The sequence below is a fragment of the Anabrus simplex genome, chromosome 2, assembly GCF_040414725.1.
Source record: "Anabrus simplex isolate iqAnaSimp1 chromosome 2, ASM4041472v1, whole genome shotgun sequence".
Classification (NCBI taxonomy): Eukaryota; Metazoa; Arthropoda; class Insecta; order Orthoptera; family Tettigoniidae; genus Anabrus; species Anabrus simplex.
Genome location: NC_090266.1, coordinates 740,766,132 through 740,792,698, shown reverse-complemented (window position 1 = coordinate 740,792,698; position 26,567 = coordinate 740,766,132). Strand labels below are relative to the sequence as shown.

The window sequence follows — 26,567 nt, the reverse complement described above, 5'->3', positions numbered from 1 at the left end:
CCTACATCCTACTGAGTCGATGCCGTGCGCATTGTGTAACCTGCATATCGGTTTGAAATAAACATCAATTATTCGTCCGTGCCGTCTCTGTTTTTTCCCCAACTTTCATCCCTTTCGAACCACTCCTTCTTGGTGTTGCATTTGCTCTGTCAGTCAGTGTATATATATAAGAAAACATAAGGGTCCAATAATACTGCCTTGAGGTATTCCCCTTTTAATTATTACAGGGTCAGATAAAGCTTCGTCTACTCTAATTCTCTGAGATCTATTTTCTAGAAATATAGCAACCCATTCAGTCACTCTTTTGACTAGACCAATTGCACTCATTTTTGCCAGTAGTCTCCCATGATCCACCCTATCAAATGCTTTAGACAGGTCAATCGCCATACAGTCCATTTGAGCTCCGGCATCCAAAATATCTGCTATATCTTGCTGGAATCCTAAGAGTTGAGCTTCAGTGGAATAACCTTTCCTAAAAACCGAACTGCCTTCTATCGAACCAGTTATTAATTTTGCAAACATGTCTAATGTAATCAGAAGGAATGCCTTCCCAAAGCTTACATACAACGCACGTCAAACTTACTGGCCTATAATTTTCAGCTTTATATCTATCGCCCCTTCCTTTATAAAAGTCCGACTCGTTGGCTGAACGGTCAGCGTACTGGCGTTCGGTTCAGAGTGTCCCGGGTTCGATTCCCAGCCGGGTCGGGGATTTTAACCTTAATTGGTTAATTCCAATGGCACGGGGGCTGGGTGTATGTGTTGTCTTCATCATCATTTCATCCTCATCACGACGCGCAGGTCGCCTACGGGAGTCAAATAGAAAGACCTGTACCTGGCGAGCCGAACCCGTCCTGGGATATCCCGGCACTAAAAGCCATACGACATTTCATTTTTTCCTTTATAAACAGGGGCTAATATAGCAACTCTCCATTCATTTGGTATAGCTCCTTCAAGCAAACAATAATCAAATAAGTACTTCAGATATGGTACTATATCCCATATCTTTAGTATATCCCCAGAAATCTTATCAATTCCAGCCGCTTTTCTGTTTTTCAATTTTTGTATCTTATTGTAAATATTATTACCATATGTAAATTTTAATACTTCTTTAGCATTAGTCACATCCTCTATCTGGACATTTTCCTTGTAACCAACAATCTTTACATACGGCTGACTGAATACTTCTGCCTTTTGAAGATCCTCACATACACAATCTCCTTGTTCATTAATTATTCCTGAAATATCCATCTTGGAACCTGTTTTTGCCTTAAAGTACCTATACTTACCCTTCCATTTTTTACTAAAATTTGTATGACTGCCAAATTATGTTTGCCATCATGTTATCCTTAGCTGCCTTCTTTGCTAGATTCAATTTCTCCTTACTTCCACAGCCATTTCTAACTCTATTTCTTTCCAATCTGCAGCTCCATCTTAGTCTCTTTATTTTTCTGTTATAATAAGGTGGGTCTTTATCATTCCTTACCACCTTTAAAGGTACAAACCTGTTTTCACATTCCTCAAAAATTTCTTTAAACCCATCCCAGAGTCTGTTTACATCCTTATTTACCGTTTTCCACCGATCATAATTACTTTTTTAAACTGCCTCATGCCTGCCGTATCAGCTATATGGTACTGCCTAATATTTCTACTTTTAAAACCTTCCTTTCTATCACATTTATTTTTAACTACGACAAAAACTAACACTATATATTACTTCGGTTTCTCTATAGAGCTCATCTGGTTTTATCAACACCACGTATAGGATATTTTTCCCTCAAGTTGGTTCCATCACTTCCTGAATAGCTGTCCTTCCCATATTAGCTTATTTGCCATTTGTTGGTCATGCTTTCTGTCGTTTGCATTTCCTTTCCAATTGACATTTGGTAAATTAAGATCTCCCGCTACAATCACATTCCTTTCCGTGTCGCTTCCCACATAGCTGATTATCTTATCAAATAATTTCTGATTCGGTGTCAGCGCTACCCATTCCCGGTCTGTACACTCCAAAAATATCAAGTTGCCTATTATCTTTAGAAATGAGCCTTACACCTAGAATTTCATGTTTCTCATCTTTAACTTTTTCGTAGCTTCATTCATCCCTCATAAGTGGATTTTCCGAAACAAATACGTGTTTCTTTACTTTGAAACATTCTAAATACAAATTTTTATGTCTGTAACATCTTCAGTTTTTGAGATATAAATATCCTCATCTAAAACTCAACTACTTTTCCATCCTCCACGCTCCCGTTAAGTTGATTACCCTCCCCCCCCCCCCCGCAATAACGTATGTGTGTTTCTTTACTTTTGAAGCAGATTCCGAATACCAAAATCCACGTTTTTAACCTTCACTTTTTGAGATATAAGTACCCCCATAAAAGGAATTAAATTTCTTTCACTTTCTTTCACCCTCCTCCTTAAGTGAAATTTCCGAAAACAAAAAAAAAATATTTGTTTCTGTATTTATAAAGGAGATTCCAAATATCAGTTATCACAACTGTAACATCTTCAGTTTTTGAGATATATATAACGTCATAAAAAGAATTCAAGTCCCTTCTCACCCCCAGCCCCAAAGTTGATTCCCTACGCCAAATATGAGCGTTTCTTTGTTTTTAAATGAGATTCCAAATACCAGTTTTCACGTCTGTAACCTTCAGTTTATGACATACAAGTATCCCCATAAAATGAATTCAATTTTTTCACTTTCTTTCACCCTTCCCCGTTAAGTGAAATTTCTAAAAAAAATACATGTTTCTTTATTATAAAGGAGCTTCCAAATACCAATTATCATGACTGTAACATCTTCAATTTTTGAGATATGTGTATCCTCATAAAAAGAATTCAACTTCCTTTTCACCCCCTCCCCCAAGTTGATATTCCCCCCAAAATGCATGTTTCTTTATATTTAAAGGAGATTCCAAATACCAGTCTTCACGTCTGTAACATCTTTAGTAGTTTTAGATATAAGTATCCTCATACAAATAATTAAACTAATTTTTCAACTTTTTCATCCTCTTGATTTTCAGAAAACAAACAAATCATGTTTCTTTATTTTTAAAAGAGATTCAAAATTACCAGTTTTCACGCCTGCAATATATTTTTTCGTTTTTGAGATTAGAATATCCGCATACAAAGAATTAAGCTAATTTTTCAATTCTTTCATCCCCCTTAAGTGGATTTTCCGAAAACAAAGAAATAAGTATTTCTTTATTTTCAATTTTCACGTCTGTAACATCTTCAGTTTTTAAGATATTACTACCCTAATAATAAATTCAACCCCCTTTGCAGTCGTTCTTACCCCCCCCCCCCACCTTAAGTGGTTTTTCCGGAAACAAAAAATACATGTTTCTTTCTTTTTAAAAGAGATTAAAAATACCAATTTTCACGTCTGTAACATGTTACGTTTATGAGATGTTCTGTAGATATTCCCATCTTAAAAAATCACCCCCGTTTTGAGTTCCCCGTAAGTGGATTTTCCGAAAATAATTTATCTATATTTCTTTACATTTACAGGAGGTTCCAAGTACCAATTTTTACGTCTCTAACTATTTACATTTCTGAGATATACTGTAAATATTGTCTTTTTAAAAATTCACCCCCTTTGTCACTCCTATTCACCTCCCATTAATGATTTTTTCGAAAACAAAAAATACGTATTTCTTTATTTTTAAGGGAGAATTCAAATATCAATTTTTATGTCTGTAACATCTTCAATTTTTGAGATATAAGTATCCTCACAAAATGTATTCAATCCCTTTTTACCTTTTTACATTCCCCCTAACGGAGTTTTCCGAAATAAAAAACGCGTTTCTTTATTTTTAAAGGGGATTCTAAATACAAATTTTTACATCTGTAAATTTTTAAGTTTTTGAGATATAAATAAGCTCATTTGAATAATTCACTTCCCTTTTCACCCCCTTAGCGATGGAAAATCCAAATATCCTACCTTAGTTAGCACCTGCACTCTAATACGGGGATTGGGGCAAAAGTCATGGCAACTATTTTTTTTCTTGTAGATATGTGAACGGATCAGAAACGTATATGTGTCGTGTGGAAGTTCTGCAGGCATAGTGTGTATGCAGAACAACAGATGGCTCTGTGATAACTGGTAGTAGCGCAGCGAGGGCTGTGAAATCAGTCAGTTGGTGGGTGTCGTGCGAGATGGAAGTAACCCGTGTTGAGCAGCACGCTTACATCAAAATAGCCGTTCTCCGAGGGAGAAATGCGATGGAATGTCACAGTGAATTAGTGGAAGCCCTTGGGAATAATGCCCTACCATACCGTACAGTAACGCGGTGGGTAGGAAAGTTTCAGCAAGGACGTGTGTCAACCAGTGATGAGCAACGTTCGGGACGACCTGTCAGTGTGCGGACCGACGTGGCACATGCCGTCATCGAGCAGCTCCTGGATGAAGACAGACGATGGACGCTACTGGAATTAGAGAGGGAAAGTGGGATCGAGAAACGCACCGTCTACAGGATATTGCGTAATGATCTGCAACTGCGCAAAATCGCACCGCGGTGGGTACCGCATGCACTGACGGAAGTTTAGGAGGAGACGTGTCATGTCATGTGACAAATGAAATGAAATGGCGTATGGCTTTTAGTGCCGGGAGTGTCCGAGGACATGTTCGGCTCGCCAGGTGCAGGTCTTTTGATTTGACACCCGTAGGTGACCTGCGCGTCGTGATGAGGATGAAATGATGATGAAGACAGCACATACACCCAGCCCCCGTGCCAGCGAAATTAACCAATGATGGTTCAAATTCCCAACCCTGCCGCGAATCGAACCCCGGGACCCTCTGAACCGAAGGCCAGTACGCTGACCATTCAGCCAACGAGTCGGACGTCATGTGACATATTTCCACTGACCGATCTTATACTTCTGTTCAGTTGACGGATGTACTTTACAACGACTTCAAATTGACACTGGTCGGGACACTAAAGTCCAATAGAAAAGAAATTCCAGAAGAACTGAACACCACCAATGGAAGAGAACTCTACTCATCTAAGTTCGCTTTCACTGATCTGTCAACTGGGAAGCATCCAGTTACTCTTGTTTTCTACATTACCAAAGACAAGCCGTAGAAAAATCTACTCGTGTTATCTACTCAACATAGGGATGCTGGGATAGAAAGAGACATACCGAAAAATAAGTCGCATATAAACCTGTATTACAACTCTACAAAAGGAGGCGTAGACACGATTGACCAAATGGCTAGGCCCTTCAGTACCAAACGAGAAACCAGGAGATGGCCACTTTCTGTATTTTATGCACTATTGTACATTGCAGCTCTAAATTCCTACATTTATTCGTGCAGTGTGTACCAACCTACAACAAGGGTAAAATCAACACCAGAAAAGTGTATCTTCAAAACTTAGGTATTGAGTTGGTGAAGCGTTGTGTTCAAGTACGTCCTCAAAATCTTTAAGGACTGTATTTCTTCGTGATTTGTGCTATGGAGGGTGTACTTCGAAAGAAATCAGAGAGAGAAAAAAACGAATCTACACGTGCGCCGGTGAAGAGAGCAAGATGTCATGTTCGCGCTTGGGATGCTCCAAACAAAAAAATCAAAGAAAAATATTACCACAACTAACATTGTATTGTACCATATCCTGTCCTAATTTCGGGCTAGCTCAGGGGTAGAAGCGTGCTGTGCATCCGAATGGGGTCAATAACAAATTAAAAGTATCTAACTTATTAATTACACTAAAATATATGGACAGGTAACACGTACGTAAATCTAGTGAATGTGAACTCAAGAAACGGGTAAAATGGATTGATTGTACTAAAAACATAAAAAGAAACCATACTAAACGAAAAATCAAATAAAACAACCGACCACTGGTTGTGTCAATTAAAGAAAATCACACGAATTTTTACATAAATTACAATTATCAAACCAATCGTTTACAAACGATGCGGGTAACGAACCCGAGATATTAAGAGAGTTCCATATGGAATGGAATATGAAAAAATGTACATATTGTGGTTGGGCGCTTTGTTAAGTTCTTTGCCCGAGAGCTCGATTTCCTAAACCGTTCATGATATGCGACAATAAAACCCGATCCACTAGTAATGGCCTAAATAACATACATATTCCGAACACTCAGACACAAACATATAAAATACTTGTTCAAGACTGCATCTTAATCACCCTTCCAAAATTGTCACAGATTCTACTACACGGGTCCGAACCCATGATCACAGATGAGGTCAGAACCTCTCTTCCCAAAAATGGTCATCGGACTATGTATTCCTATTATCGAACAAATGACAACCTTACAACAAAGGAATAACACACTGGACACAAAATGCAAAATCACAATATGAAAATAAACAAAACCTGGAAAATAAAACACACAAATTATATACACTAAAATTGATAGAGCTGTCGGGTCAAGAACCCAACATATCCGGGTACTGGACGTCGCATATCTCACGTAGATACAGCATAGTAGTAGCATGTAACACGGCAGGGAATTCAGCTGATGGGCGGCAGTAATAAACAACCAACTAGGCCTTTAAGGTTAGGCGATTCACAAACGTAACGGGACTATTTGTAAAACTGCACTACCCCTCTTCGACCAGCGCACAGCTGAGTCGAGGGTCACCAGCTACCTGGGGCAAGAATGAATGGCACATCCGGCCTTGACAACATTCTCAGTGCTACAAATAAGAACACAAATCTGGCCAGCAAACACGGCTGACAGCCTTACATAATTTCACATTTAACAGGCCAGTTCATTATCTCATCATCATCACGGCTCCAAATATAACATCACGGCTTTCACAACCTATCCCTTAGCATCTCAGCCCCAGTAAATATCTACAGGTAACTCCCTAGCCTCACATATAAATATACCTCGGTTCGACGACCGGTACATATCCGTGAATTTGCCTGCCACCACACTTAAAAGCCCTACTCTACTCTCGACGTCGAAAGGTCTCACCTTGCCCCTTCCCACAGCTGAAATTCAGGCATCATGCAACATAAGATCCCAGCCTATACTGGCTCTAGTCTAATCCGCTCTCCCGGTTCGACACTGGTGTCGTACTGAAACCATAATTCTACGATGAGAATTTTTTTTTTTCTCAATATTTATTTCAAATCAACAAGCTACTTTTATTTTTGAGGGCAGCCATGTTGCGCTCCTAAAGCCTCGATGTCGCGTGGGAACGATATCACCCGCGGCAAGCTCGTGAAATACCGTGACACCTCGGCGGACTTCGAGTGCCCGATAATCCTTTAAATTCACGGAATTCTGCGTGACGAGAGATTTTGGCAATACAGTAAATAAAGAAATAAATAATCTAAATTATTCTTAAACCCTACGTGAAGACAGAACCTCCAGGGTAAAACATAAATGCAGTTTAGCCTAAGTACAAGTCAGCGTCAGATCCGAGGACTAGCTCCACGTGCCAAGGTCAATGGATGAAGAAAACCCGCGAAACGCCCGGCCAGAAATAATTTATTTCACCTGTTGCGAGTGTGGTAAAATTATGAGATTAACATCTAAAATAATTACAAGTCTGTTCGGAATTCTGGGACAAGTCTCATAAAAATCGAGCTATTGGACGCGAAATTAGCAGATTACGCAATCAAGCTTAGTAGTGTGTGTAGCGTCCCTCATAAGACTATAAAAGGAACCCCCCACTGCATATTTTTCAGTGTCGATCTGGGTTTTGAAGCGACGGTAGCTTACGCCCGTCGTCAGCAGAAAATTGTACCAGATTGATCTACAAACAACTTAGTACATGTTCGTGGCTGAGATCCACATATTCGGTTAGAAAGGGAAGGTGAGAGAAAATTTCTGAACTTTTGCCGACAAACTGTGAAAGTATAGGCGTCTGTTAAAGTACACAGCCAAATTTTATTGTATCACCTCATGTGCGTTTGAAAGTGGTAAGAGAGTTGGGAAGCTAGTCAGAGTAGTTCTGATTTCGTTATCTGTTGAACACCTGTTATATATGTGGGTGACAGAGAGAGACAACTCTGAGAAGAAAGCAGACAGTCGCAGTTGACTGCAGAACAAGAGAGGTTCGTGGTACAATTCATAACGAGGAAAGTGCGTGATTTGTGTTGTAATTTAATATCGTGTGAATAATGCAGTGTTTGTAAGATTGATATGTTGGAGGAGATGATGTTATTTGTACCAATGTACGGCTAAAGGCACGAGGTCATCTGGCGACAATGTAGCCAGAATACTGAGGATGACTCCATTTTGCAGGTCTGTCTATATTTGTATTATGTTGTAGTTAGATTTTATTGTTCTGTCCCAACAAATTTTTCAAGATGATTGTCGGGTTGATATTTGTAATTATCAGGCGAAAAGTGTTATAATTTTGGTCAGCGTGTGAAAATTTTAGTTTGTAAATTACACGTCAACAAACTGTAAAATGCGACGTTTAAATCTGGTGTTAATGTTCTATGAGATATTGTCCAAAGTGAGGAAAATTACAAAAGCTATAATGATAAAATAGTCGTGGCGAATGTCTTAATTTCAAATGTCAGTTGAATTCAGAAATGTTGGTCAATAATAATAATAATAATAATAATAATAATAATAATAATAATAATAATACACTGACTGACAGAGCAAATGCAACACCAAGAAGGAGTGGTTCGAAAGGGATGAAAGTTGGGGAAAAAACAGAGACGGCACGGACGAATAATTGATGTTTATTTCAAACCGATACGCAGGTTACACAATGCGCACAGCATCGACTCAGTAGGATGTAGGACCACCGCGAGCGGCGATGCACGCAGAAATACGTCGAGGTACAGAGTCAATAAGAGTGCGGATGGTGTCTTGAGGGATGGTACTCCATTCTCTGTCAACCATTTGCCACAGTTGGTCGTCCGTACGAGGCTGGGGCAGAGTTTGCAAACGGCGTCCAATGAGATCCCACACGTGTTCGATTGGTGAGAGATCCGGAGAGTACGCTGGCCACGGAAGCATCTGTACACCTCGTAGAGCCTATTGGGAGATGCGAGCAGTGTGTGGGCGGGCATTATCCTGCTGAAACAGAGCATTGGGCAGCCCCTGAAGGTACGGGAGTGCCACCTTCCGCAGCACATGCTGCACGTAGCGGTGGGCATTTAACGTGCCTTGAATACGCACTAGAGGTGACGTGGAATCATACGCAATAGCGCCCCAAACCATGATGCCGCGTTGTCTAGCGGTAGGGCGCTCCACAGTTACTGCCGGATTTGACCTTTCTCCACGCCGACGCCACACTCGTCTGCGGTGACTATCACTGACAGAACAGAAGCGTGACTCATCGGAGAACACGACGTTCCGCCATTCCCTCATCCAAGTCGCTCTAGCCCGGCACCATGCCAGGCGTGCACGTCTATGCTGTGGAGTCAATGGTAGTCTTCTGAGCGCACGCCGGGAGTGCAGGCCTCCTTCAACCAATCGACGGGAAATTGTTCTGGTCGATATTGGAACAGCCAGGGTGTCTTGCACATGCTGAAGAATGGCGGTTGACGTGGCGTGCGGGGCTGCGCCGATCCTCGCGTGCTGACGTCACTCGGGCTGCGCCTGGACCCCTCGCACGTGCCACATGTCCCTGCGCCAACCATCTTCGCCACAGGCGCTGCACCGTGGACACATCCCTATGGGTATCGGCTGCGATTTGACGAAGCGACCAACCTGCCCTTCTCAGACCGATCACCATACCCTTCGTAAAGTCGTCTGTCTGCTGGAAATGCCTCCGTTGACGGCGGCCTGGCATTCTTAGCTATACACGTGTCCTGTGGCACACGACAACACGTTCTACAATGACTGTCGGCTGAGAAATCACGGTACGAAGTGGGCCATTCGCCAACGCCGTGTCCCATTTATCGTTCGCTACGTGCGCAGCACAGCGGCGCATTTCACATCATGAGCATACCTCAGTGACGTCAGTCTACCCTGCAATTGGCATAAAGTTCTGACCACTCCTTCTTGGTGTTGCATTTGCTCTGTCAGTCAGTGTAATAATAATAATAATAATAATAATAATAATAATAATAATAATAATAATAATAATAATAATGTCTACCGCGGGATAAAGAATTTTTTCTATGTTAAAAGTGCATTTAACCAGTGAGGTTTACAAGGATCGCAGGCATTTAGATAATCCCAGTGAAATTCGATAGATTTATATTTGTTCATGGGAAGTAAAATTTTGTGACATCGTGTATGTCGATGATACGGAAAATCGCGGTGTGTTCTTGGATTCTCGAGGTCCGGAAGTAGTAGTAACAGTAAAATAAAGAGGTGTAATTTATAATGGTTGTTGTTTTCACTAGAGGATTGAAAAATGAAAAGGGTCTTGGAAATATAAGAAAATGGATTGAGAGCGAAGAATTTATATATGTGGAGATGAGAGGGATAGTAATATTAAAGGGGAAAGGAAGCCTGGATTTTAAGTGATACCGCTGGGATAAGGCGGGGAGAATGAGTTTGAGACAAGCTATGTTTGCCGAGGCAGTATTTGGGAGACAGGCTGTATTGTGACAGGCTGTAGAGTATTCCGCTACCAATCCGAAATTTGAGACGACTACTGTGTGAGGCACCGTAGATTTCTAGTAAGATCCCAAGTGAAAACGATTCTAGTAAAGGTTAAAAATCTCGGTAGTAAAAGTCAGGTGACTAGTTACGTAAAGTCCGTATGAATATTAAGATAATGTGACCTCAAGGATAAAAGAGCATTTAGAATACATGGTTGGTGTTGTATTGAATTTCGTTTCACTGGATATGTCATTGATATAAATATTTGGAATTGACGGTAGGCGATTTGAGAGTTTTTAATGCGGTAGTGATGGTTATTATTTTGAATACATCCGCAATATGGTAGACGTGTGTTGGGAATAATCATTGCTTCCCTAAAAACTTCATTGCACAGGCTGAGATTGTGTTTGAGTTGGAGAATTGTTCGTCACGTATATTTATTTTCGAGTTCACGTATTGTAACGAGATGGAGACTAACTGCATTTTCCGACTTGCATTCGTTTAATAGTAAGAGACGTGGTTCCATGTGTATTGAAATGTCAGAGTTGGTTTGAAATTGTTAGTTCGCCGGATATGCTAGAGGACGCGTATTACGACCCATTTTTACGCCCGACCATAGATTTAGGACGTCACATGTTATCCTTGGAGTTACTGATGATGAGACATCCTAGTTCACGCCCGACGATAGAATTTGGAAGGTATCGTGTACATAGAGATTAATGTCAGGATGTACAGATTTTAACTGAGCCCGACGATAGGTCTGGGATTTCAGCTGTACATACTCAAGTCTCAGATTAGATGTTTCTTTTGTTTTTGCGAAGTGACCTGGGCGAATGTAGCATCTACAGTAAAATATGAAATATGAAGAGGGTTATTTCGATAATAATGAGGTCAACTAGTGCGTAGCTCCAACAGCTGGAAGGTGTTCCCTAAGATAACGGGGCCACTATCGGCGAATGAGGTTTGCCCAAATATTGGATATCGACCTGATGGAGATTAAATCTTTTTCTTGTAATTCTCCATGGGTGTTGAGTTTTAACGACTTCGATATGTTATTTTATTTTACGGACTTAATTGTTTTGTCGTTCTGACGTCCGTTTCGTTTTGATAGTGTGCATATTGACACTCATGTATTAGTGTGAGACTTGAGTTGCGAATGCGGTTTCGATTCGTCAGCCAGTAATATTATTTTATTTTCAATCTTTGTCGTACTTTCATTTTATTCGTAGTTGAATTCGATTAAGTAATCACTTTATAGGTAGTGTGTTGGGACAAACAGTAAGTAGATGGATCTGTAATGGTAGTCATTGTTTTTCAAAGGAAAGAATTCCTTAAAGTTGTAGTATTTTTCAATGTGGACTGGTAATTTTATTAAACGTAACATAACCATTTCTAACCTGAAAATCGGTTCAATAATAATACCTTTCAAGTGATTTACCACTTTTCAATTAACTTCAGTGTTTGGCATTTCTCCTAAATTCGTGATGAATAAGTGTTTCCTGCATTTCGCAGTTTTGTTCCTTTCGAACGACGTAACGTAAGATCCTCGCGGATCATGTTGTTGTTGGTTCCTTCCGAACAGCTGTTTGGGTGATGCACATTTAGCATCGGGATTACCTTATCACTTAACGGTGTCATGAATGACAAATACATGGTGGAATTTTATTTCAATTGTGAATGATGCTGTTAACTCGTAGTGAAAACCATGCTTTCCCATAATATTTCGCAACCTATCCAAAGCAACTGATAGTCAATTTGGTTCGATTAAGGGTCTATTCGGCGGGTGTTCCGTATCCGTAAAGGGTATTCGACTGGTGGATAACCTTAATTGAGAGGAAATCAGGCGTTCTACTTGTTGAAAGTCAGATTTTCCACGGATCGTGTGGATTAATTCTCAGTTCTCGTTTGGAGTAATAGGTGCCCGGTTTTCAGGTCTTTCCTTTTCCAGTTTTTTCAGTTTCGCTGTCCACTAATGTACTCATTTCTCCGAAGCAACTCTTCGATATTGGGAGAAATAAATCAACGCTATGCAATGTGACTGCGTTTGGAACATTCAATAAAAAATAATTTATAATTTTTTATTTCAAGGATTTATATTAAATAATAATGTTGTCGTGCCATTTCGATTTTAATAAAAGTTAGTAAGCACATATTTACTCCTCATTTCAAGTAGTTAGGCTCTCTTCTGAACCCCATCGTTTGGCTAAGATCGTGACCGAATTTATTCCCGCAACGACCCATGATTTAAGAGTTCTATATTGTTCTACTGTAGCAGCCGTGGCCGACCAACGATGAAATGGTAAGTTCAAGGGTTCAGTACAGTCTACTAGATTTTTCACGAAGAATCTACCCATGCAACTCTATCTTAACTCAACATTAATTGGAATAAAATACAAATAACAGTAACCCACACCTATATCTAGCCTATTCTTTCCTTATTTCCCATCTAAGTATTTACAATACACAGCTCGGGTACTTAGCATGCATGCAGCCCTAAACGTATTTAAATTTACTGAAATGAGCAATACAAATGCCACTCTGGCTTACATTTAAGAGTTAATTTACATATTTATAATGGCCTTTTCTAGTGAATCTAGGTATCACTTCACATGCTTAAAGCACAAAAGGAGTTAACTTGGCGGCAACCTTTCCATCAGTGGCGAATCACATGCCACTATGTCATGCGGGCTTAGCCCATGATTACGACACACAGCACAGGCATGAAGGTCCTCTTGTCGACTCCTGGGTAGTTCATGGCTGCTGTCTGCTTCATGTTGGGCTGCATCTGGAACTGTTGAATTAAATTAGAACCATTTACAGAGGTGTGAACATGATTAGACTCAAAGAAGAAGTTAAATTACCTTCGTCTTAGTTTTGGCCCTCACTTGTCTTTGTTAATGAAACTTTCAGTCAAACATTCGTCCGATTTACAAAACTTTTTTTTAAATACTGTAGTATTTCTATTTTTGAAATATTATATTGAGATTAAATATTTCTGTTTGGTCAGTTGCTAATCCTACAACATCGTTTTCCAAGATTTTGGATTGTAAATAGTACAAAGCACAGCGGATTAACAGCGTTCAAGTAAAGCAAAATATCACAGAACCACTTCATGTAATTCCATTTTATCTAATTATACTTACAAGAGAAGTTAAAAATCATCGACATTGGAATATAATATTGATAAACGAGTCTATTGACTGTGTTATCGTCACTGATGTAGGTAACTGAAAGAAAATATAACAGACAACTAACACATAGAAATTCTGCACTGCAGCACAAAAAGATTTTTATGGGCAGGGAAGCAATACGTAATGTGACAGTGGAAATAAGAAAGAAATAGTGTTGAGTCTAACAATTTTCACACCTCTGTACTTCTCCGCTTAGTGTGCTCGAATGCACGATCGCAACCTTAGTATTGGCTTGCAATTAACTGTAGCCGCCGCTTAGATATTAGTCCGATCTACGCGGCACTAAATTAAGGGAACTGACCCCGGTTGCTACCTGTCCTTGTCAGGGGTTATTTATTAACGAATCGCTCACGTCAATCTCACACTTCACATACGCGCCGTATGTTATTTATATATACGGACCATCATTAGCTCTTGTGAGCCAAATCACAACGATTTTAGTTTTAGTCTAACATTAACTTCCCAAAGTTATTGTCTCATCTGCTCGTGGTCATGACACATCACTATCGTCGTTCAAAATGCAATAGCGAACGCTTCCCTTGTCTACTCAGCTTTTACAGTTTCACAAGATCTCGAGCTCCAGGGGGAAGTACCGCCAAGCAGACCCTCTTACTATGTGAGAGCTCGCCTTACGCTAACGGCTGCTCACGTTAATACACTGAAGAAAATGGAAATTGCAACACCCAGAAGGAGTCGTGCTACATTGCTGAAACTGAACATGCAGGACGAGTGTTCGGTTGTGATTCGATGATTACACTTTCAGGTCCCTCTGACCGCAAGTTTGGAGAACCATCAATACAGGATGCAATACATTGATGAACTCGTCGAGGCATGGAGTCAATAAGGCCCTGTATCGCTTCCTGACGAATTGTGGCCCATGCTTGTTGCACTGTACGGGTCAGTTGTTCCAGAGTTGTGGGTGGCTGAGTACGGTTGGCCAGTTGTCGACCCAATCATGTCCCACACATGCTCAATAGGACTGAGGTCCGGGGATCTGGCAGGCCATTCTAAGGTTGTGATATGGAGAGCTTCTCTGGAGATGCGTGCAGTGTGAACCCGGGCATTGTCCTGCTGAAACATCCCATTAGCAATGTTCGCCATTATAGGGACAACCACTGGATTGAGTAGGTGCCCTATCAACGTACTGTCGAGCAGTCATCGTACCCTCAACAAGTATTAATTGTGATTTCACATTAAAGCCAACAGCTCCCAGACCATAATGCTTGGTGTTGGCCCTGTGTGCCTCTCGACAATAAGATCTGGGCGGCCCCTCTCCCCGGTACGTCGGCGCACACGATTTCGGCGATCACTGCGGGCAAGACAGAAGCGCGATTTATCACTAAAGACAACCCTATGCCATTCGTCGACCCTCGTCGATCTTTCTCGACACCAGGCCAGACTTACACGTCGCCGTTGTGGGGTCAATGGAACACCTTCTGCAGGGACACGGGATCGTAAGCCAGCTGCACGCAGGTGATTACCAACTGTTTGTTGTGTAACGTGGGGTGCCACAGCTGCTCGAATTTGCGCTGCTGTTGCATGGGGTTCCATCCGGGCCATCCGAATGTTGCGGCGATCCTCTCTCATAGTTGTCCGTCGCGCTGGGCCTGTGCCAGGTCTACGAGTGTGGGTACCTTCATTTGACACTGCTGCCATACACATTGTACCGTAGATGCCTGTCGGCCAACACGTGCAGCGACAGTCCCTAGCGATAATCCAGCCTCACACAGCCCAATTATCCGAGCCCTCTCAAACGGCGACAGTTGTTGATAGCGTGCTCTTCTCTGTCGTCGAGGCATGTTTGACGGGGAACATTTCACTGCACAGACTGCAAGTCAACTACACTACACCAGAATCCGTATACTGGAGTTGATTCCTCCGCGACCAATCACGTAGGGAGACCTGTAGCAATAATCTAATGGGTCTGAAACTTTGATCGTTTACATACCTACACGGTATCGTTCCATATCTTGAAAATCAACACAAACGACCTATGCCTTCGTGGTGTTGCAATTTCCATTTTATTAAGTGTACGTATATATATCTGCATGGCACAAGCAAATGGTTTTATCATCTCCTGTTACTCTATAATTATCATCTTAACTACGTGTGGTGTCAGATCGGTAGAATTCAGCTTAGTGGCGGATTAATTGATTAGAATTCAGGTTATTCCAGCCCTGGAAAAGAGAAGTTTGTCAAACTGTGACAAATGTTTGGTGCATCCCCTCGTTCAAATCTCACCCCCATCAAAGTTTGCTGTTCGCGTGGGGACGCGGCTATGGGGTCTTCATGATCGAAATCACGGGTTGCGGCTCAGGTCCAATTAGAGGAATTCGTTCCTACCTGAGCGCTGCGGGGTTCTCACAACCTATGGCACGGCCATCCAGTGTTCCTTCTTTCCCCATGACTATATTGAGCGCTTGAATACAATTATGCCACAGTGTTGCGAGTAAATAAATTGAAGCATATGTGATGTGTTTCAGTATGTGGAAACTGTGGAGGAAATCTCTGCAAAATTCACGCTGTAAGTCAAGTTCAGTGCCGTACAGGGTCATGTTCCACGGTTTTGGATGATGATATCTATTGGGACTCCAAAAGGTCTTGCAGAAAACTGAAGTGGTTTTCAAAATAAAAACTATAATGTTTATGTTATACCGCGTGGGTTTTTGTGTTATTACTGAGATTTGAAATAAGTGCAATAGTTTGCAATAGTTTAAATAACACTAATAATAATAAAATAACAATATCATCAATAATCAAGTGCTTATTTTGTGCAAAAATTCGGTGGGTAAATTTTGTTCTCTTCTCCCTTGGTGCTCCATGTGACCAGAAAAAATGTTGGCGCTTCTACGTTAAATGTGGAGTTCAATACAGAAACTAAAGTTGGGAAAGCACAATATGAGCAAGGTTACGCAATGACCTCCCTCTTGTAACCTAAATTAATTTAACTTGAGGCCGGATGCATTTCTTAGGGTTGCCAAATTTCCCGATTTTTGAGGGATTTCCCGATATTTAGATGATCTGTGTCATACATTTCCGTGAATCGACTAAAGACAAATATTTACCTAATTTTCCCCCTTTCGGATGACAAACATTATTTAATTTGCCACAAATTAATTGCGGCTTCTTCACTGGAATAACTGATTCTACATCACTTCCTGGACTGGGTACGAGTAATCGAATCGGTTTTCCCTGTGATGAATCACAAATGGTCAGCAAGCAGGAGTAAATGTACCACTCATATAAAGAAATCAGAATTGCAAGTATGTATAAATATCAAACTAGACTGCAAGGGTTTCTATAGGTAATGTTATAAAACTAATTTATGTGAACATTAATCAATCGCATTACTTCAACCACCATTCAGATCACTCACCCTGACGATATCCTAAAACTCGCTGTCAGTACATCAATAGAAATGTTTGTTCTGCTTGCTAGCTCCTGGGAGTGGTGCTCATGGTTCTGATGGCTATCATCTTAGCACACATCTTGGAGTATGGAGAATTCTTGGCTGACAATGTCATCGGTCCTCCGGTTCTGATGATCGTGATGGGTCTGGTATCCTGCTGTTTGTCCGCACTCATCTGGCAAGGAGCAACCAAGGAGAAGAAATGGTTGATAAATTTGGTAAGTAATAGTATAAAAAATACATGGTACATAGGCTACAATGCTACATATATGCATGATGATGTCATCCGTCCAGTCGAATCCGACCAACGGCGATTCTATGAATTAGCGCTCTCCAAGTTGTCATGTTCCACACTGCCCCCTTTAATTGTTCCAGGATGAGGGTTGTGTCTGTCCTCTGACGACCTGGTCTTCTTGTACCGCTGATCATTCCTAGCATGATTGTTTTTTCCAGTGCATCGGATTGTAACGTGGCCAAAGTAAGCTGGTCTCAGCTTCATAATCTTACCAACCAATGACATACGGGGCTTGATGCGCTCTAAAACTACCTTATTGGTGATATTTCAGTCCATGGTATTCATAAGATTCTTCGCCAACACCAGAGCTCAAAAGCGACGACCTTCCTTTTGTCTGCCTGTTTCAGCGTCCAGCTCTCACATCCATACATGAACAGTGGGAATATAATCGCATTGACTAATCTGTACTTGGTAGCCAAACTGATATCTCTGCTCTTCCAGATCGGGGACATAGTCATCATAGCGATACTTCTTCTTCTATATAGGATGTTATACGTTTTAGTCTTCAGTCTGCAACCCTGTGTAAATTTACCAAACGTCTCTGCAATTCTTTATTTCCAATTAGCTCTTTGGCCACGCTTAGTTCCACATTTCTTCAAATCATTAAAATCCGAGGCTAAGCTCATCGCTTTGGACTCCCTTTGCTTCTCCTACCCTGCATGACCTGGTCCATTATTCTCCTAGGTCACGTAGTCTCCTCCGTTCACCTCGCATGACCCCCAGCATTGAAGCAAGATCACAGAACAGCTTCATCCATGGGATTCATTCCTAACTTAGCCTTTATCTACTGATTGCGAGTACCAGCTCGTCATCGTTCCCACTTATTTGTACCAGCAATCATTTTCACTACTTTCATGTTTCTTACTTCTAACGTAGAGCAGAGTCGATTCAAGTTAATTTTATTTTGGTATACTAACGATTGCAGGAGTAACGACGTCATAAACACGCAAGAAAGGAAAGACTTTCTTATGAAAAGAAATTAACTTACTTCAAACATGGATATCCATATTAGAAAGATGTTTTTGATGTGGAGCATTTAGTTGAATGAAAGTGAAACATTGACAATTATTAACACTGAAACAAAGCGAACAGAAGGCTTACAGAATGATGCTGAAGGTCAAGTGGGTGGATCGGAATAAAAATGAAGACATATTTAATCGAATTATTCCGAGGAAAATGACTTGACGAAATTTGACCAGAAGGAGAGATGGATTTATTGGGCATATCTCGAGACATCCAGGACTTGTTCACTTACATAAAAAATAAGTTTGTGGTCTTACGTCCCTGTAGATATCGTGATCATAACCATAGACTTTTGAGGGTAGTGTAGTGGGGTAAGAACGGGAGGGGTAGACCAAGGCATAAACATGACGAACAGGTTAGAGTAGATGAAGCATGCAGTAATCATATACAAATAAAAAGCTAGTACCAGATAGGGTGGCTTGAAGAGCTGCATCAAACCATGCTATGGACTGATGACCCAAACAACATCAGCTCCCAGTGCCTTTTATACAACTCGTGCTCTACCCGTGTAAGAAGAGCTAATTTTATAAATACATCGGTAGACCTTGAGTCCTAAATAATTATGAAGGCTCCTAAAATTAGATATGTAGTTTTGGATGCCATCTCCTAGTTCAAAATTCTGTGAGTGGTGGAGCCTAAATGCGAAACAGAGCCAGCAGCAGATGTTAAATTAAATGTGTCATGGTTCTCTATGAGTAAAAATAAACTCTACTTCCAAAACTGCTTCCCTCCACTTTTTTTAAAAAAAGTGATGTAATGGTGGTTTCACTCTCTCAACAAACTCTTCTAACAAGACGGTTACCCATTTCATGGCTAAACGTGATCTTTTCCTGCGTAACTTTGCTTCAAAGATCATGTAATTTTCTAAAACTCGCTCATTCCACCATGTGTACTGCCCCAAAACTCTCTCTTTCCTTCTGTCTGTTAGGTCATCAGCCCAGAGGCTGGTTGGATCCTCAAATAGCACCACCAAAGGTTATGCAGTTATAAGGAAACCCCAAAAACCAATGGCAGCACCAAAATGAGGCATACTAGGCAAGATGAGGAGTGAGGTAGTTTGCCATTGCTTTCCTCACCGGGTCAGAAAGTACTACTGCAGCGCGACTGACCCTATGAGCAGCACCTTTCATAACACTCAGATGCATTAGTCATGACCTGAATATCATCATTACTCAGCACTACCCATACCCCAGCAACTTCCATATTGTCACAGCCATGGATGTTGACTGGGACTTCGGTGGAAGCTACACTTTACTCTGGCCTGTGCCAAGAGATGGATGCAAAAGTACTGTATCCATCAAGAAATGACAGCAGGCAACTCTCTTTCCTTACATGAATTATTTTCAGAACTCCTTCAATCCATAAACAAGACGACTATTATTTGTTGTTTGGGTTCCAAAACTGTCTTCGTTATTCTTTTAATTTTTTTTTTACAAAGTCAACTTAAGTTCATGTTTTCAACCATTACTAACACTGTATAAGCATTATTAATAGCATTGTAGCTTACATTAACTCATTGTCGACGTTCATTACAAGTACGGACACCGAACAAATAAGTACCGGAAGTGATTTGTATAAGAGTTATGTGAAAAGTATTCAGCATTCTTTTTATGTTATTCACGATACAATGGAAAGTGATGTATTGCTATCACCTCCTGGTAGAGGACGAAAGAGACTGAGTGATCTCTCCAAACGAAGGAAAAACCAGGGGAAATATAAGAGGTAAGGGTACCTATTATTTTTAATTCCGAGGGTGCGACTCCTAATGCTTTAAACAATTTCGTGTAAATTGAAAAGCTGGCATAAATAATACAAAATAATATCAATATTAATTACTTTTAATTTATTTGTTTTCAGATATAGGACTACTTCTCTCCCTAATCTTCCGAGATGTAAACACAAAAATAGTGTTTATGGTTGTGGTGATTTGACAATGCAGGATGTATGAACATTTCATGCAGCCTTTTATGCCAACTATTCAAAAATAGACCAAAATAAATTCATAGTGAAGCATACAACTTAAAGTATTCCTACAAGAAGGCGTTACGTCAAAGGCACTCAATCAGGAAATTCAGTTACTATAGGTTATTTTGTAAACTCAAGTAAAGGTATGACTTCAGTCTGTAGTACTGCCTTCCTGAAAATTTAAAGATTTCGAATACAGTACCTGAGTAGGAAATTTATATACACGGGAAGCATCCCTAAAGAAAATAGAAGTGGTGATAAACGCAGTAATGTTTTCAAGAGTCATAAGGAGTCTGTTATTACTTTTATTTCCAATCTAAAATGAGTTGATTCGCACGACGGTAGAGAAAGGTCTGCACGGCAATATCTTCCCAGTGGCAAAAGCATTAAAAAGCTGTGGAAAATTTATTGAACAGAAAACAAGGATCTGTTGGTTAAATATGAATTTTTTAGAAATATTTGCTTCAAATCTCCAGAAACGGATGCCTGCTCTGAGTGCATCAAACTTAATGACCTAATTGTCGCATGTAAAGTGCCTCATGAAAAAACTGAACTCATGACAAAGCTTAGGGTGCAAACGCTAAAAGAAAAGGCATTTCATAAACACCGTAAAAATCCTGAAGAAAAACCAGTTCAATAGTCATTTGATTGTCAGAAGAATATGCTTCTTCCTCGGGTTCCTGATTAATCTGCCTCTTTTTATAGAGAGTTACATTTATATAATTTCACCGTTTGAGAGGGGCGTTGGAAATCTCAATAAATTTGTGAAGCAGTAACGACTTAGTCTTGGACAGAAAATCAACGATCCAAGGGTTCAAACGTGATTTCATCAATGGTGTATGGTAAACTAATTTCATTAGATCTAGGGACAGCTGTCGTTATGAAACTGTATGCTGATGCATGCCCCGGACGAAACAAAAATGTAACCATGATTGGAATGCGTATGTATTGGCTGCGTTCCACAAAATAATACTCAAAGAAGTACACGTGATTTTTCCAATTGTTGGTCGTTATTTCCTTCCGCCAGACAGAGTGTTCGGAAGAATACAGAAAGTTGTTAGGAAAAGAGAAACCATTATAACACCATGTGAGTACAGAGATATCATTGGGCAAAGTGCCAATGTGAAGAAACTGGCAGATGATTTTGTCATTTATGACTGGAAGAGTACCGGTACTATACCGACAGTAATAAAACATCCTGGTCAGTGGAATTTCACATTTTCTGTCGCAAAAACGACTTATTCTCGAGAAAACTGTTTCTGCAAAAGTGTGATTTTGAAGGGGGAAGAAAATTACAAATCGGATCTAGGAGTATTCTAATCAGTCATAAAGAGAGGGAAAACACTCTCAAATCAATTTTCCTTGAAGAAAGAGAAGCTTTCATATGCGGATGCTCTACAGACGAAACACTTCAGGTCCGAGTGGAGAAATATGAATGATTTGTCATTCTATAAAGTTGCTTTGGAGGGAAATTCAGACTCAAATGAAGACCACGAGAAATTACATCATCCCACTGAAGATGACGATGACCTGAGAATTTGAAATGTTGTGTTCATTTTGATTTAATGTTCAAATATTGTCCACAGCAAACGAAAAAATTGTGTATGTTGTCACTAAAACCCACGTGCTTTGATTTTCAGAAAACTAGTGTAATATTTTACAGTTTTTATGCTAATTGTTCCGGGCTTACCCGTGGAGCAGAAAGAGGTTAAAGAAGGTGCCGGGGTGAATGAGTCTATCTACAATATCAAAGTTGAGTTAAAACTTTAAAAGGTTATATTTCTTTTCCGAAAACAAACTTAACAATATTTCACGGAATGAACAATGAAGCATCAGGTACAAAAGCAATCTTGAAACAAGATTAAGAAGGTCCAAGATTAGTGATTTTACAATTCTGGGCTTCATGCCCCTAGTTTTATGATTTTACAAATGGAAGTGGTATTATTTAATTAAGGGCAGAAATCCTTTAATTCAAGAGCACTTGCTCCCTAAATCACAAATGTCAAGCCTTCCAGAGACACCCTTCACAATTACAAACTTTGAAAATAGCAAACAGGCTCTCCATTTCTTACAGCCCGTTCAAGGCAATATTACCTCAAAAGTTACACTCTCAGAATTGCAAATAACGAGTTTTAATACAGTTGTATCTAGTACCCAACCTACAGGGCCTTTACGAAAAAGAACAGGTTAAAAAAAACGGCCCGAACACAAAATGAATGAAGGCGTACACTTGCACTCCTAGATAATGAAGAATAAAATCCTAACGGGGCTCTTGGCCCAGAGATACAGGGGCTAATCCCAAGCTACTGAGGTGACACGAATAAAGGTTCAATTAATGCATTACAAGGAAGAAAAACAGTTACAAAACGTAGTCACCTAAAATCAAGATGAAGGGGAGCTCGAGGGGGTACATCACTCTCTATCCCCGGTTAACAGTTGAAGATTTTATGAAATTATTACATTAGCCGGAAGGAAGTTACGTTTTAGAAAAGTAGGTTACATAACTAAAGATTCGGACCTTTCCCCTCGGATTAAGCTGCGAAGGTAGCTACAACATGAAAGATGTAATTTATGTGGCCATTACCTTATAGGTGTTCTGCTGCCGACGAAAAAGACCGCCCGCCTCCTGCTTAAACACACACTCAGATAGACGACGATCAGTTGACCAGGAAACATGAAAAGCCGCAGTTTATATACCCTCAGGGAAGGTTCGAGATCATTCAAGACTAATCAGGACACACCCTCTTAAATTTTATTGACTAACACAAAGTGAACAAGAAATACGGGATTGGTTGAAAATTAATTACAAAAATTCCTGATTGGCTAGATTCAAAACTGGCGGAAAGAAAAGGAAGTATTGCCAACCCAAAAATAAATGAACATAGATCAGTTATGGAAAACCTTGGAATACAAAACTTCTTCAAGTTATAAGTTCTTACACCTTGCACCAGGGTGCATGATCATAGTTTTTTGGTAGTATCATCTGTGGAAGAATGTCCAAACTTCTTGATGAATGGCAAACAAAACAACGAGAAATTCACTCAGTTTAGTAAACTTCACAACAAAACAGTTACTTAATTTTTCAGTGGTGACATCTTCTGATTAAAGTTCCAACTTGTTATGTTATTAGTTTCACTTTTGATTGATAGAGGAGTTCATTTAGGCGCTAATGTTGAATGCGAGGCGTTGAGGTGTACCTCCCGGTACACTAATGATAATAGTATTTTATGTTTATGATTTCTGCTTACATGGATGTACATACTTATAATATTACTATAATCTAAAAAAGTATAAAGTCATTTTCAAAATTATCTCATTCCAGTGTACAATTCCAAAACCTTCTACATCCGAACAAAAATCTTTAATAACTTCGCAAATATTAAGCCTTGCTTTTCACAACTATGACTATAATAAATGTATATTCACCCAGCTATAAAACTGAAAAAATTGGCAACTGCCATCATTAAAGAAAGGAGTTATTAGTTTTCCGCGATTTTTACAAAATCGTTCATTACGTATGTAGGCAGTTTTGGGAGTGGAGTCTTCACTTCTATTTAAGCTTGCGTCCCTTAAGACGGATATTATTATTATTATTATTATTATTATTATTATTATTATTATTATTATTATTATTATTATTTTATTACTAGAATGTGGCAACTTGCACCATATTTTCAAGTAAGGCACACAATTCCCACTACTGTTATTTTCTCCAACAGTGCACAGTAGATCTGCATTTCCTCTTTGATCTGCATATTGAGAGACTGCGTATATTCCGATTCAGTCTTCAAAGTCATCGCCTATAATGAGATGTAGTTCCAGTCCTACCTATGAAACATCTGTGTCCGAGCTCCAGACAGGGAATTGTGGAGTAACATTTCAGTGCAAATGGATGCCAGGACACGAAGATTGCAACGTGCTTTCTTTGGCAGTTAGATCCTATGAGGCTGTGAAAGATGACCCGATCGGAGAATTGCTCCACGTGTTGAACGTGATGAATCGCTGGTGCTTTGCTGTTGGTAACAGTGGTCAATTGAATATTCTTATACTCGTGGACGACCACAGAGTACAGATCCTCGTCATAATCGAAGCATTTTAAGAGCAAATGTTACAGACTACCCGGCCTCTGCAGAACTTACCAAAGCCATGTCGTATCAGGAATATCAACACGGACCATTGGGAACAATTTGTTCACGCATGTTTCTAGTAAGATTTCCAACCGCCGCGAGAGGATTATTTGGTGGTTTGTTGTGTTTAGTGATGCAAGTTCTTACTTCATGAAAGATACAGTCGTCTACGTGTACAACGTAGATCAGAGGAACGACATTTTTCAGAGTCTGATCGATAACGACGCACAGCCCCACCCTTATTACCATGGTGTGAAATGAAATAAGATACAACTCTCACTCACCTTTGATCATCATTATTGCAGGATCTCTCCCCATTAGAAGATGCATGGGGCATGAGGGGTAGTTGCCTGATACATTATTTTAGGCCTCCTAGAGATCTTCTAGGATTACGTAAAAAGATGCAAGTGACGTGGGACAATGTGTGTCAGGTTGATACTGACTGCCTCTATGCTGGTCTACATTCTGATGTGTATTGATGCCGAAGTTGCGTACACTGTATATTTGATGTGATGTCAAGTATTGTTGGCACACCTTGTAACGTTCCAGACGTTACAGTGTAATTATGTTAATTTTATTATGTGTAATTAATTCAGGAATTTAACGTCATGATATTTATTTTGGTATGTAATTGTATTATAATTCATGTTTAATCATTTGCTCACTATCATTTCATTACTTTGTAACTACGACTTATAAACGAGGGCTGAATATCTTCATATTCACTTAGATTCTTGCGACAGTCGGTTAAAATTAACTTGCAGTAGATTTCAGTTATCTTGCCACATCACCGAGGAGGAAGGAAGGACAAATTTAGACATCAAGTTCTGAGAAAAGCGAGCACGTGTTCACGCGTCCTAACGTAAGCTACCGTATTTCGACCAGAATTATTCGAACTGATCAACGCCTATATTTTCAAAGGAGCGTCATGTTGCCATGGATACTGAGTGAAAGGACGAATAGAAGAACAGTTGATATCATGGATATGGCCCGTCAACTCTAATTTCTGGAGTGGGGAGAGAAGTGTCATCTGATTGGACCACGTGGTAGCGGCCTGTAATTAGCGCGAGAGAAGGTTATAAAAGGACGTGTTGGAGCTCCTGGAGTCTCTCTACAACGTCTTATTCGCTTCTGCGAGTCTCTCTACATTATTCTACGATCTTCTACGAGGCTTCTACTTGATTTTCTACTTGATTCTGCGTCTCGATACTTAGAAATTCTGAATGAGGTGTGTATAGCCACTCTCATGAGGAAGTACGTACAGCACGGCTGCAAGACCGGTTTGAACCAGTCTAAGTCAATAGATAGTTTTAATCTAGATAGAAATGAAACTTCAGAGAACATTATCAGTAAAGTTGGAAGGATTCTTAATTGAGTATCCTCTCCATATAACCCAAGGTGGTTCTTCTAACTGTGACATAGGGCTTATCTCCAATCTATGGGATAAAGCATAATAGGGAGTGTTAGTTTTGAAGTCATCTTCCAATTAGTGGTGGGTGCAATTTGTAAGGCAGGAATGGTACTGAGCTGCAGATGAAGAGATATCAAAGACGACCGGTGATGTTCCAGCTACAAGGAGGGAAGCTTTCCAAGGACCAGCAGAACAAGACGACATGGTGAGCAAGCGAGTTAAAGATATTGCAAGTTTTCGCGAAGTAGAGTCATTCAATTTTTTATTAAATTCATTTTCTAATTTAAATTCAGTTCTCGTTAAACCGTCGTCATTCATATTAAATATAATAAATAGTATTTTTCTAGTTCACTTTCATTAATCTGCCTTAATTAGCCTTTTGATTTCTAATTCTCCTACTTAATGATTAGTGTACTATCACCTCACCCCTGTGATAAGAGTCTGTCCAAGCTTGATTATAAATTTTATCTTTAAGTCCTCAACTTAAAGATTGGCGCCCTTTGCTTGCTTGGTTGCATTTCTCATTTGATGATTGTTCTCCGAGCGGGGAAGGCACATAAATGCCGCTCCAACGTGTGGCGAGAAAATCATTAAGTACGGAGCAGTTAATAACAGTAACAATATCAGAATTCGTATTATGGGCA

General features: G+C 40.0%; 1 protein-coding gene across 1 annotated transcript in view; it reads left to right on the top strand.

Annotated features, from left to right (window-relative positions):
* The window catches only part of LOC136863083 (23 kDa integral membrane protein), a 57,672-nt gene that overhangs the window by 8,390 nt on the left and 22,715 nt on the right, over positions 1–26,567 (top strand). Inside the window, exon 2 of the mRNA XM_068225854.1 lies at positions 17,132–17,320. Coding sequence (XP_068081955.1) covers positions 17,132–17,320 — 189 coding nt within the window. The remainder of the gene's footprint in view (positions 1–17,131; positions 17,321–26,567) is intronic.